The 12108-nt window shown below is 38.6% G+C and overlaps 1 protein-coding gene across 1 annotated transcript in view; it reads right to left on the bottom strand.

The window, feature by feature from the left end:
• The window catches only part of pgap1 (post-GPI attachment to proteins inositol deacylase 1), a 100743-nt gene extending 89124 nt beyond the window's left edge, over positions 1-11619 (bottom strand). Inside the window, exons 1-3 of the mRNA XM_052018315.1 lie at positions 11484-11619; positions 8126-8279; positions 5979-6154 (exon numbers count right to left, since the gene is read on the bottom strand). Of these exons, the coding sequence (XP_051874275.1) occupies positions 5979-6154; positions 8126-8279; positions 11484-11516 (363 nt within the window). The 5' untranslated portion in view covers positions 11517-11619. The remainder of the gene's footprint in view (positions 1-5978; positions 6155-8125; positions 8280-11483) is intronic.
• Positions 11620-12108: the final 489 nt, after the last annotated feature.

Below are 12108 nucleotides of genomic sequence, written 5' to 3' on the forward strand. Positions count from 1 at the left end.
CCCCTTCCCATTCCCACACTGACCTGTCCATCCTCGGCCTTCTCCAGTACCAGGGTGAAGCTCAACACAAACTGAAGGAACAACACCTCAAGTTCCGCCTGAGTAGCCTACAACCCAATGGCATGAACACTGAGTTTTCCAATTTTGGGTAACCCTGCCGTCAAGTGGGTTCTTTCTCTGTAGCTGTGACACTTTACTCTGTACTGTTACTGTTTTTACCTGTACTACATTAATGGACTCTGTACTAACTCAATGTAATTGACCTGTACGATCGGTTTGTAAGACAAGATTTTCACTGTACCTCGGTACAAGTGACAATAATAAACCAATACCAATCCTTTATATCGCCCTCCCTCTCTCCTTCCAATCCTCCTGTGATCCTCCCTTTTGTGTCCCCTTTCCCTCAACCCCTACCACCATCACCCATCTTCATGCCCCTCCTACTCCCGGTTCCATCCACCCACTACACACACAGTTCACCCATAGGCTCCCCCCTGCCCTCCCCCATCTGGTTCTGGTTCCACTCACCTCTCCCTTAATGGTTTCCATTATCACCTCCTTTACTTATCAGAGTCCAGCACTGGCAGCCGTTTGTGCTTCTGCTTATCTCCCTCCAACAGCCGTCTCCAACCTTCAGACTCCCCTCCCCCCACCACCTTGCTCCATCTACCTCTCATTTTTTTCCTCTCTGTCTGCCTCCATCTATCATTCACCTGCCACTGTCTCTCAGTTCCAGCCCCATTCACCTCCCCGACCTGTCACAACCTGCCTGTCATCTTGCACCCCTCCTCAGCCCACCAATCACCTCGGACTCCTGTCTCACCACTCCCCTTCTCCCCTTTATACTGGCCATCTCGCCTCTGCATTCTCTGTCCTGATGCGGGGTCTCGGCCTGAAATGTCGATGATCCCTTACCTCCCACGGATGCTGCTCAACCTGCTGAGTTCCTCCAGCATACTGTTTGTTACTTGGGTAAATGTCCTTTTGGGAAAAGTTGGTTATCCAAATTTTAGTGTAGTTGGAGATGGTAATTTTCAGTTTTTAAGTGAACCAAGCTTCAAGGTTTTCAAAGCAACTAAGTACAACCATAAAAGGAATAAAAAGGGACATGCATCTCAAAGTATGTAACAGGGTTTGAACAACACCATCAGCAAATCACTTGCAGCAGTATTCTTACAACTTTGTGAGTTTGGTGATGTTATCTTACTTCCCCTCTAAATGAGAAGGAAAATTTGAGAAATGGTTAACAGTTCCTTGCATCTTAATGGTTTAGAATCAATCCACAACTACAACTTGAACTTCAACCAAAACAAGAGTTAAAAGAGGAATTACATGCATGAAATACATGACATAACGGGAAATAAAGTTTGTTAGGGACTGGGAAAGTACAATGAAAGTGAACTGTCACTGCAAGTTAAAAAGTTGACTCATATTTCAAAACTGGTTCTCTGGACCAACTGAAAGAATGGAATTTTCCAGGACCAGAAAACAATTATAACATTGGAAATCTTGCTACGCCGTAGACGAACTGGAGCAAAAAGAAAGCTCAGATGTCAGAAATCCAAAACAACCACGGTGAATGTTTGATGCGTTCAGCAGGTCAACCAGTATCTGTGGGCAGAGCAAAAGAGTCAATGTTTCAGGTCAAGGCGCTTCATCAGAACTGGGAAAATGAGAAGACAAGCATGTTTAAGTGGGAATACTGATGAAAATTTAAAAAAGGGGGGGGGGGGGGCGGTTTACACCTCCCTTCATCTCCTTTCAGCCTCTATGGGCAACACCGTGCTTCCATTCTCCTGTACCTATAATGCCCATCCCAACCTTGCTCTTATCCTGTCTTCGGCCTCCTATTGTACCCAATGAAAGCTGGAAGAATAGTATCTCATCTTCCATCTGGGTACATTGCTAAATTTTATATTGTACTAGGGCTGCAATTTCAGGCGCAGCCATCCGCTTTTAATTCTCTCCATGGATACAACTGTACCACGCTATTTCAATGTGCTTCATCTTTCTGTTGTATCTCCAACTGCTGTTTAAGTCAGTGTTACCTTGACAACTTTGGTCTGCACTCTATCACAGACATCCTATCTGTTCCCTCCACCCTCTCCCTCTCTGCAACTTAAACATGTTTTCTCCTTTTCTCCAGTTCAGATCAAATGTCCTTGACCTGAAACATTGTTTCTCTGCCCACTGATGCTACCTGATCTGAATGCTTACAGCATTTTTTGTTTTTTTTTTTCACTGCCATATTGTCATGCTATGCTTCCATAAAATAAACAGAAGAGTTCCACCTCAGCCAGACTACTTAATAATTAACTGATAGATCTATTGCAAATCTTGCTACTGCAGAACTTAAAAAAAACTCTAAAGTCAATTCTCCCAAGTTCAACAAACAAAATAGATGTCACAAAAATAACAAAGTCGATTTTTGTGATCAAAAAGGTGAATAAAATCACCTGCGCATAACAAGGAACTCAACTAATTTTACTTCAACACCTTATGTTAAAGGAATCCAAGACAATATTTGTGATATGTGCCACAGTTCACTCAATCAGCTTAAAGAAGTTTATTCTACAAAGAAACAATTAAATACACCAAAACAAAGTTACGTTAATGAGAAAACTCTATCAACCCAATACAAAACTGCTACAAGTCAAAAGGATGAAGTTGCTGCTTTGGGCACAGTTGGGAAGTTGGACCAGTTGGATCAAACTTCTCAGTTTCCAGTAAAATTGGAAAAAGCTTAAAATCCTCCATGAAACAGCACAAACCAACAATGCAATAAAATGGAGGCAAAAAAGACTGCAGATGCTGTAACCTGGAGCAAAAAATAAACTGCTGGAGGAACACGAAACATCGACCATCCCTTTGCGTTCAGAGATGTTGCCTGACGTGCTCAGTGCCTCCAGCAGTTTTTTTTGCAAACAATACAATAAATTGTATTTAGCAACACACAAATGAACTGTATTTGCTTCTTTCCATTAAAAGGTACTTCCCAATGCGTTGAAGAGTGATAACCAAAAAGTGGGTTTATCACAAAATATTAATTTTGTGAATTGAGAGTGCAGTTCTCCATCAATGCATAAACAATACTGAAAGTGATCAAGACAAAGTAGAAGTGATCACATTCAAACTTAATACTTCATTTGGTGAATTTTAAGAGTTATGAAATTAAATTGAAGCAGCAATAATTGCAGTCCATATTACTTAAAATATGCCTTTCTGGGGGCTCAGTTTTACCAACCAGGAAAGATTACTTGGATTCGAGGGTGGGCCAACAAGATAACACGTATATTTTATTCATGAGATTCAAATTTAAATTGGATCTGGTGGGCAAGTTAGATTAACAATTATTTCAAATGTCACTGGAGGATACCCTATAGAAGGAGCAATAATGGTCTTACTGTATTTTTAAATCACAAAACAGTGCAATACTTCATGCAGCTTGTCATGATCTGGAAATCTTGTTGTAGGGTTAAAGAAGAAAATCATATTCACCAGTACTCTACCTGTTGGTTATGATGAATATACTACACATTGTGTGAAATGAAAACTAGCATTTGAAGCAAAAACTGAAAAAAAGTTACTAATACATTTGTTCAGAAATTTAACTATATTTGAACTTTATATGACTAAGATAGTCAAAATATTTTTCATAGAACACTTCGCTAAAAATAAGAAGACAGATTTAAGGGATTTACACAGATTTAAGGGATCAACCACATTTCAGAGATATGGCATTTTTATGAGGAAGGCCACCATAACAGGCAATGAGAAAATTGAATGTAGAAAGCAAAAAGTTGGAATGAAGTTAATTTTTTCAGACAAGAAAGGCGTGTTTGCACTGCACTGGATCAGATTTAGGAATCATGGAAAGATTGGCTATAGTCAGCAAATTTCATCAATTTTAGAAAAGCAATAAACTGCAGTCACTGGAAAATAAAATAACAGAAAATGCTGAGTTCTTCCAGGCAGCATCTGTGAAGGGAAGTATTTCAGGTCGATGACTTTTCATCAGAACTTAGGGGTGGAGAGAACAAAGGGGACATTTGTGATTCATAACAATGCGTGGTGCCAGCTGAGAGCATATGGTGAAGGTTTGTTAGTTGTGAACAATTTGCCTGAAGGAAAAGTAAATACAGTAGGCTCTGATAATCTGCACCCTTGGAACTTTGGTGGTGCTGGGCTAGCAGATTTTGCGGTCCATTGGATATTACTCCTATTAATACCCCAAAACATTTTTGAACTTTCTTTTTTTATATTATACAGTAGTGAACCAGGCGAGTTTAAAGGGAGTGCAGGAAACAGAAGCTGGTGTCAGAAGCCAGATGACAAATCATCAGGTTTTCTGAACAAAAGGGATAACAGATTATCAGAGTTTTACTGTAAAAGAGATGAATGAAAACAAGGGAGAACAGAAAATAAAATGAACAAGTTGGAATTGCGAGATAGAAACTGGAGAAATAAATCACCATTGCTGCTGGAAATCTGAAAAAAAAACAAAAATCACTGATCAGGCAGCATCTGTGAGAGAAAAATAGATTAAGCTTTTTGGGTTGATGACCTTTCATCAGAAATAGCCAGAGCTGACACAAACTGGAAAGGCTGGTTATCTGAAGTGTTGAATTCATTGTTCTGAGGTCTATAACATGCCAAGTCCATGCATACAGCAAATTTCAAGTCGGGCCAAGGATCATTAAAGAGTGTGGTACCTAGACAGACAAAGACTGAAAGGTCAAAGGCTACTGTCAAAATGGGCAGATACAGTTTAATGTTGAGTTCATGAAGTAATATGTTTCTGTAAAATAAGGATATCTCTGTAAGATGGTATATATTTAAACGGAATAAGCAGTCAATCATGTTAAAACATTCATGTATACATAGATGCAAGTGTTAATGCTGGAAACATGGTTAAAAACATGCAAGTATTTTGCAAGAGGTTCAGAGTGGAAAAGCAAGGCAGTAATGCTGAAATAATACCAGTTCTTATATTGCACTTGACGAATTATGTATCATTTTAGCCACAACATTCTAGACAAAAAAAAGAACTCATGGAAAAGAATTTGGGTGATACCTGGAGTGAAAGACAATAATTACAAACCTACCTTATGATGTTAGGGCTAAGATAAAAATTTTTAATTATAGATTCAAATCTGATCATAAGTTACGCACTTCAACTCAATAAATATTATAATTTGAAAATTGAAGTTGTAAAGCCATCAATAAAAGCTCAAATTTTATACTAATATCCAAGGAAGGGAACCTGCTCCCTGGTTGACAAATGAATTCAGAACCACTGAATCTTGCTGCCTTCCATGTAACTAGGGATGGGTAGTAAGTGCTACCTTGCTAGCACTATTCACAGCCCAAATACAAAGAAAAAGCAGAACTGAAAGAGGCGCTCAATATTCTGAAAGTGACAAATCATTTCCATTGGTCATTAAGATGCCAGCAAAACAGCACAAATTTAAGATGATAAAACAAACTACAGTAAAACTTGGGGAGCAAAAAAAACGGAGAGTGATATTGGTTCATTGCAGTATCAGAAGAGGCGATAACAGTGAAATGCCAGACTACTTTATACTTTACCCGATTTTATTTTCAAATCACTATTGGCCATTCTCCACCATTGTCAATGACCAATTGTACAAATTTAGAGTGGTTAGGAAATGAATTCTCAACCATACACCAATACAAAAGCAGAATCTATAAAATACTTTAAAAAGGAAATTAGATGTTTGAAAATGGAAAATATTAAATAGAATGTTAAGTGCACAGGAGAGGGAAGAACCCACGTGATTTAAGTACAGAATAGCATCCACATGAATCTGACTATTTATGCAGCCTAAATCTGTGCCAACAATTCCATAATCTACATGAACATAAGTCAGAAACAAGTTTGAAATAAGTTACAAGGTATGCAATACTGATGCACTCATTGAAATATTTTGAAGGCAAATATCTTTTTGCAATCTTACCTTGTAAAGTTTGAGGATAACCCTTATACATGCATGTACAAACTTAGTTTGTTTTTCAAGGCTTCCACCATAAAGTGCCACAAGCTCCTCATTAAAATCAATGCTATAAAAATCAAAGTGGAACTTGTTATGTATATTCTCTGCTTTCCTTAGTGCAACAGAGCCCAGGGAACGAACTGCAATACAAAACCAAAATGAGAAAGGATTGGCAAGAATTCAGATGACGTACATATATTAATAAAAATGGTGTGCTTACCCTACAATGGCTATGCTTTCAAATATCATTTTTTGCTTATAGATTCATAGAACTGTTATAGCACAGAAAGAGACCATTTAGTCCATCAAAACCATGCCAACTCTTTGTCAAGCAATCACGTCAGTCCTTTTCCTTTACTCTTCTCCATTGCCCTACAAATTATTTTGTCATAAGTAGCTACTTAATCCTTTTGAAGGCACTGGTGACTGCCATCCTTCTTGGCAATTAATTCCAATAACTACTTCATGTGTAAAAAGGCTTTTCCTCACACCTCCCTTGTATCTTTTGTGGAAAGTTATATCTGTGCCCTCGATCCTTGAACTATGCTGTAATGGGAACAACTTCTCTGTTTTCATAATACCATATGAAATAGGTACAGAACTAAGCCTTTCAGCCTGCTCCACCATTCAATAAGATTGTGACTGATCCAATTTTCCACAAGTCCACTTTTCCATCCTATCCCCATAACCGTCATTGACTAAAAATATCAGCTTTAAATACATTCAAGGATTCAGTCTCCATGGCTTTCTGGGGCATGGAGTTCCGAATAATCAGGAGAAGAAGTTGTCCCACATCTCAGTCTAGGATCGGTGCCCCTAAATACGAGACCATGCCCTCTTGCCCTAGACTTGCCCGTGAGGGGAAACAACCTCTCAGCATTTGCCCTGCCAATCCCCCTAACAATGTTTGCTGATCCAATAACATCACCTTTCGTTCTTCTAAACTCCAATAAGAAAAGATGGAACCTGTTCAACTCTTCTTCATGACAAAATCTCTCCATATGTGGGATTATCCCCATGAACCCTCTCTCAACTGGCTCCAAGGGTAATATCTTTCCTTAAACCATAGACCAAAACTGTAGAGAATATTTTAAATATGGTCTCACCAATACATGTACTGTTGTACTAAGACTACACTACGTGTATACTCCAAACCCTTGAAATAAAAGCCAGCATTCCATTAACCTTCTTGATTACCTACTGCATCTGTACACTAGCCTTCAGTGTTTCGTGTACAAGGACCCCCAAATCCCTTTGTGCTGCAGCTTTCTGAAGTCTTTCTGCAATTAGAAAATCAGTTTTATCACTCTCCCCTCCAAAGTAAACAAATTCACATTTTCCCATATTACCAATTTATTGCCTATTCACTCAACCAATCAATATCTCTCTGCACACTGTTTGTATCCTCTCCCCAACAATTTTGTACATCCTACAGTATATACACTTTATCCACTAAATCATTAATCTATTATAAATAGCTGCAGACCCAACACTGATCCCAGTGGTGTCCCTTTGTTGGATTCTAAATTTATCCCAAACCTTGGGCCTACCACTGATTTTTGCCACTTTACATGTTTTCTCCTTCGAATTAATATTTTGATGAGCTACAGGTTCATCCGCTCCCCCCAAGAATCCTTCCTCCTGCTAAATTATTATGCATGTCATGAGTTATGAATTGTCTTCCTAAATTTTTTCCACTACATATCTGTTCTTTTACATGCTAACCTACTTGCATAGTCCACATTAGCCAACTCTGCCCTCAATGCTTTAGCATTTGACTAATTTAAGGTATAATAGTTGTTTTAAATTTAAGCTTCTCACTCCCAAATTGAATGCCAAGTTCTACCATGCTGTGATCACTAGTTCCTTGAGGATCATTTATTAAACCTGATGTAAACCAGTCATGACTTTATACATCTCTGCAAATTTCCTTTCCAACCTTTGCAACTTCAGTTTAACAATACAGCTGAAGTTCCTCATTCCTGGAACCTTTCCAGTAAATCATTTCTGAACTCTCTCAAAGAAAACATCTTTCCCAAAATTAGAGGAGCAGAATTTCATACAAGAAAAAGAATAAAAACTAGATACCAAATTTTGCTTCAAAAGTGTACCTTGTTTGTAACTCCCAGCATTTCCAGGAAGAAACAGAACAGGGATTCCTGTAGGTTTCAGACCATTACGTGCTTCAGCAGAATCTCTTTCCTCATAAAGATAGAGACCATAACTTGGGTAGTGATTGGAAAGTTTCTTTGGAAGCTTTATTTTCTGTTCACAGATGAAAGAGAAATGGGATTATACCTCCTCACTTTATACTAACTTCTATAATTCATATAGATACAATCATTTCAAAATTAGGCATGATTTTGCATCATCGACATAAGTATATGCATTACACACAATAGCTAACAACAAAGTTTATGGAAGAACTGATATAAAAGTTACAGCATATACAAAAAAACCCTATCAGAAAGTGAATATGAAATGTTTCCTGCATTACTGGAAATCCCCAAAGTGACAAAAGCTCAAGTCAAAAATAAGAAAATTTAAAATATATTTAGATTATAAATTAGTGGTCTAGTGATAGGAAGTAGAGAGGACTCACTTCCACCTACTGAAGGCAGGGCTGCTGCAGATCATCATTTAGAGATTACATGAACAACGTTAACATCAGTGAATTGTAAACACCATCATAGGAACTCCATCTAATCTAGGGATCCACATGGCCACACTTTCAGTACTAGATAACAAGAACCTGACCAATACTCTTGGAAATACTGGGCATACTTTCAGAACAAAAATGCAGTTAAAAGGAAATCTATTAAGCAAACTTTTTACTTAAGGCTGTCTATCATCACTATTTGGGAAAGCACAAAGTATAGCCGGATTGCATATGTTTATACGATTTCTGATACAGTATGATTATACTAGCACTTCGTTCTCTGAAACAAAATACTAGAGGACTCCATTCACCAGAACACTACTTACAAGGAGTTGATACTTTTTAAATAAACAATCCTCACTGATACAAGAGGTAACTTATTTATTAAATGACAATGTAGAATGAGCTTCTTCAAGATGCAAGATCAAGCAGACAGATGGGCCCCACCTCAAGAATAATTTATAGCTGCAGTAAACAATTAATTAACAAATCTTTTCCTGTATTTTACTGGGAATATGAACTGTAATGAAGATGAACTTCAAAGATACTAATGCAGCAATTTCTCAACTTCACTACTAACCAAGAGTATTTCATCCCCGACAATATCGTTTAATTGACTTAAGATAGATTACTTCAAGAACTAAAAGTAAATTTAGAAAAAAAATCCACTATAAAGTTTGAGTTAAGGAAATTTATATTAATGAAATGGATGAATACACATATTCAGATGTTCAGCAGTTACCTTTCTGCTCACTTGTATATATTGATTCTAGGTAAGCAATACCAGTTTTAAAATTCCCAACTTTTTTTTACCTCAGTCCTCTCCTTGACATCATCCCCTCCGTATCCTCTTTCAGAGTTACAACCCTGTGCTCCCCCAACTCTGGCCTCCTCAATGTCTGCAATTTTAATTGTGTTGCCATTATAGGCCAGGCCCAAGCTCTGGAATTTTCACCCTAAACTTTTCCACTTTCTCTCATTTACCTTCTTTAAGGAACGTCTTAAAACTTAACTTTTAGATTAAAATTTCTGTAAATTTTCCCCAGTACCTATGTGGCTCTGTCAAATTTTGTTTGATTATGCTTCTGTGAAGTGTTTCTACATTAAAAGTGCTATATAAATGGTTCCTGCATAACACTACAGGCTATTTATGCCCATGGTGATTGAAGGCTGCACACCATTTGCTAAACCTCCTTATTTTGTTTCACATCATTCCCACAAAGAGGTACTGACCTGGTTAAAAAAAAATTCTAAATTTGTTGCCTGTCCCAAATTTTGCCTCAATACCAATTTGCCACTCAATGGGAATTATCATCTTAAGTCATTTTAATGTTTTGCCAACTTTTTCATTATCCTTCCCAGCTACAATGAATGCAAAAGTATCACTTTCCCAAGTGTATCCTCATACCTACATCTTCTCCAGCTTAGTGAATCTATACTGTAGCTTTAAATGCTGTCAGCATCCTTTATTACATGAACAGCCTCAGCAAAACATAATTTTCTAAATCTGATCTAAGATCTTATTCTAAGACTTACTAATTAGTTTCCAGCACTTTTTAAAGTGCAAGGTCTCCTGGCTATATATAGAAAAAAAAATCACTGGCTCCAGTTCTATAAAAATGACCACCAATACAATTATAAAAAGGATAATTAAATGGATATAAGTATTTGGCTAGACCAGAGGAGAATAAATTCAGCTTCATCACATTATTTTAGGAAGGATGTGATGGCCATGTATATGACATAAAAAAGGTTCCCCAAAGTTATACTGGATATGTGATTCATTTATTATGGACAAAAAAGGAAATCGAGACTCCAGCTTTGGAACAAAAATCAAGTCATGCAAAATGTGTCCAAAGTTGGGGGATGTTGGTGCTGATAATCGAAGGCTATAAATCTGTCAAACAAGGTGCAAAGATGGGAGGTTTTCATGTGGAGGATAGGGTATTGAAACAGGCTGCAGAGGGTTGCAGACTCGGCCAGATCCATCATGGGCACAATCCTCCCCGCCTTTGAGGGCATCCTTAAGAGGTGATGTCTCAAGAAGGTGGCATCCATCATTAAGGACCCTCACCATCCGGGACAAGCCCTCTTCACGGTACTACCATCGGGGAAGAGGTACAGGAGTCTGAAAACCCACGCTGACCGTTTCAGGAACAGCTCCTTCCCCTCCGCCATCAGATTTCTGAAAGGTCCATGAACACTACCTCGTTATTTCTCTTTTGCACTATTTTTTGTAACTTATAGTAATATTTATGTCTTGCAATGTACTGCTGCTACAAAACATCAAATTTCACGACATATGTCAGTGACAATAAACTTGATTCTGATCAGAGTGCGGTATCAGAGACCGCCCTACGCGAATGCAAAAAGGGAACAAACCACGGAAGCTTCCATAAAATACCTTTAAATTGGTATATGGGGACAACAAAGAAGAGCCAAATGGGCTCCCTTTGCGTTTCAAATTTAAATACGCAGTCAGAACGCGGCACAATGGTAAAGTGGACGGGGATCATCTTTGAATAACGCAAAATTCAATCAAAACCTGGACAAGGTGTTGTCAGACAGTGACCTGGAATTTTATGCACGGCCTAAAATCCCATTGAAACTGAAAATGTATTGGAATCAGGTGCCTTGAAATGTTAGAAAATAATTATGACCCTGTCAAAACACATGGTACAGAGCTATAAAGTGCACAGCCAGGACTCGACTGGCCTGTTGCACAATCAAAGCTGTCAACTCCTTGCAGCTTTATTCTGCAGAGTCTGGTTGTCTCCAAGTACGTTCAACCGGCTGCCGGAGCGACTTACAAGATATTCTGGGTACTCGAACATGTAGGTCATGCTGCACTTATTTTCTTCATACACGAACAACACATTCCATATTCCGAGACTCACGAAAGCCAAGAGAAAGCCCTGCCAAGCCCAACACAACCAACTTATCCCGCCGCCAGCCATCACGACGCTTCTGACTCAGCGAGCACCAACCAACCTGCCACTGGCCGAGGCAGGGGCGGCATACGATTGGTTGAGCTTGATGTTCATCAAAGACACCGATCCCGGGTTGGTCCAATCAAGGACGGAGACGCGAGGCGGGACTTTGTTATTACGTTCGGTTGACTTCACGAGAACACGTAGAAACGTCATCTAACGTAATGTGGTAATTGAGGGCAGGTCGTCACGTTCAGTTTGCCATATTGGTGAGGTCTCCGCTGGTTAAATTAAGCGGCTAATAAAAGTTTTTATTGTTAATTAAGTTCAGTAATAACAAGACTAACTTTTAATTTCATTGAGACACACGAGACTGCAGATGCTGGGATCTAGAGAAAAAGAGAAACTGCTGCAGCGTCTCGATGCGAAATGTGGACAATTCTTTTCCCCACAGATGCCGCTCCATCTGCTGAGTTCCTCCCGCAGTTTTTTTTTCTCTTTTTGA

Source organism: Pristis pectinata, chromosome 1 (genome assembly GCF_009764475.1).
Source record: "Pristis pectinata isolate sPriPec2 chromosome 1, sPriPec2.1.pri, whole genome shotgun sequence".
Lineage (NCBI taxonomy): Eukaryota > Metazoa > Chordata > Chondrichthyes > Rhinopristiformes > Pristidae > Pristis > Pristis pectinata.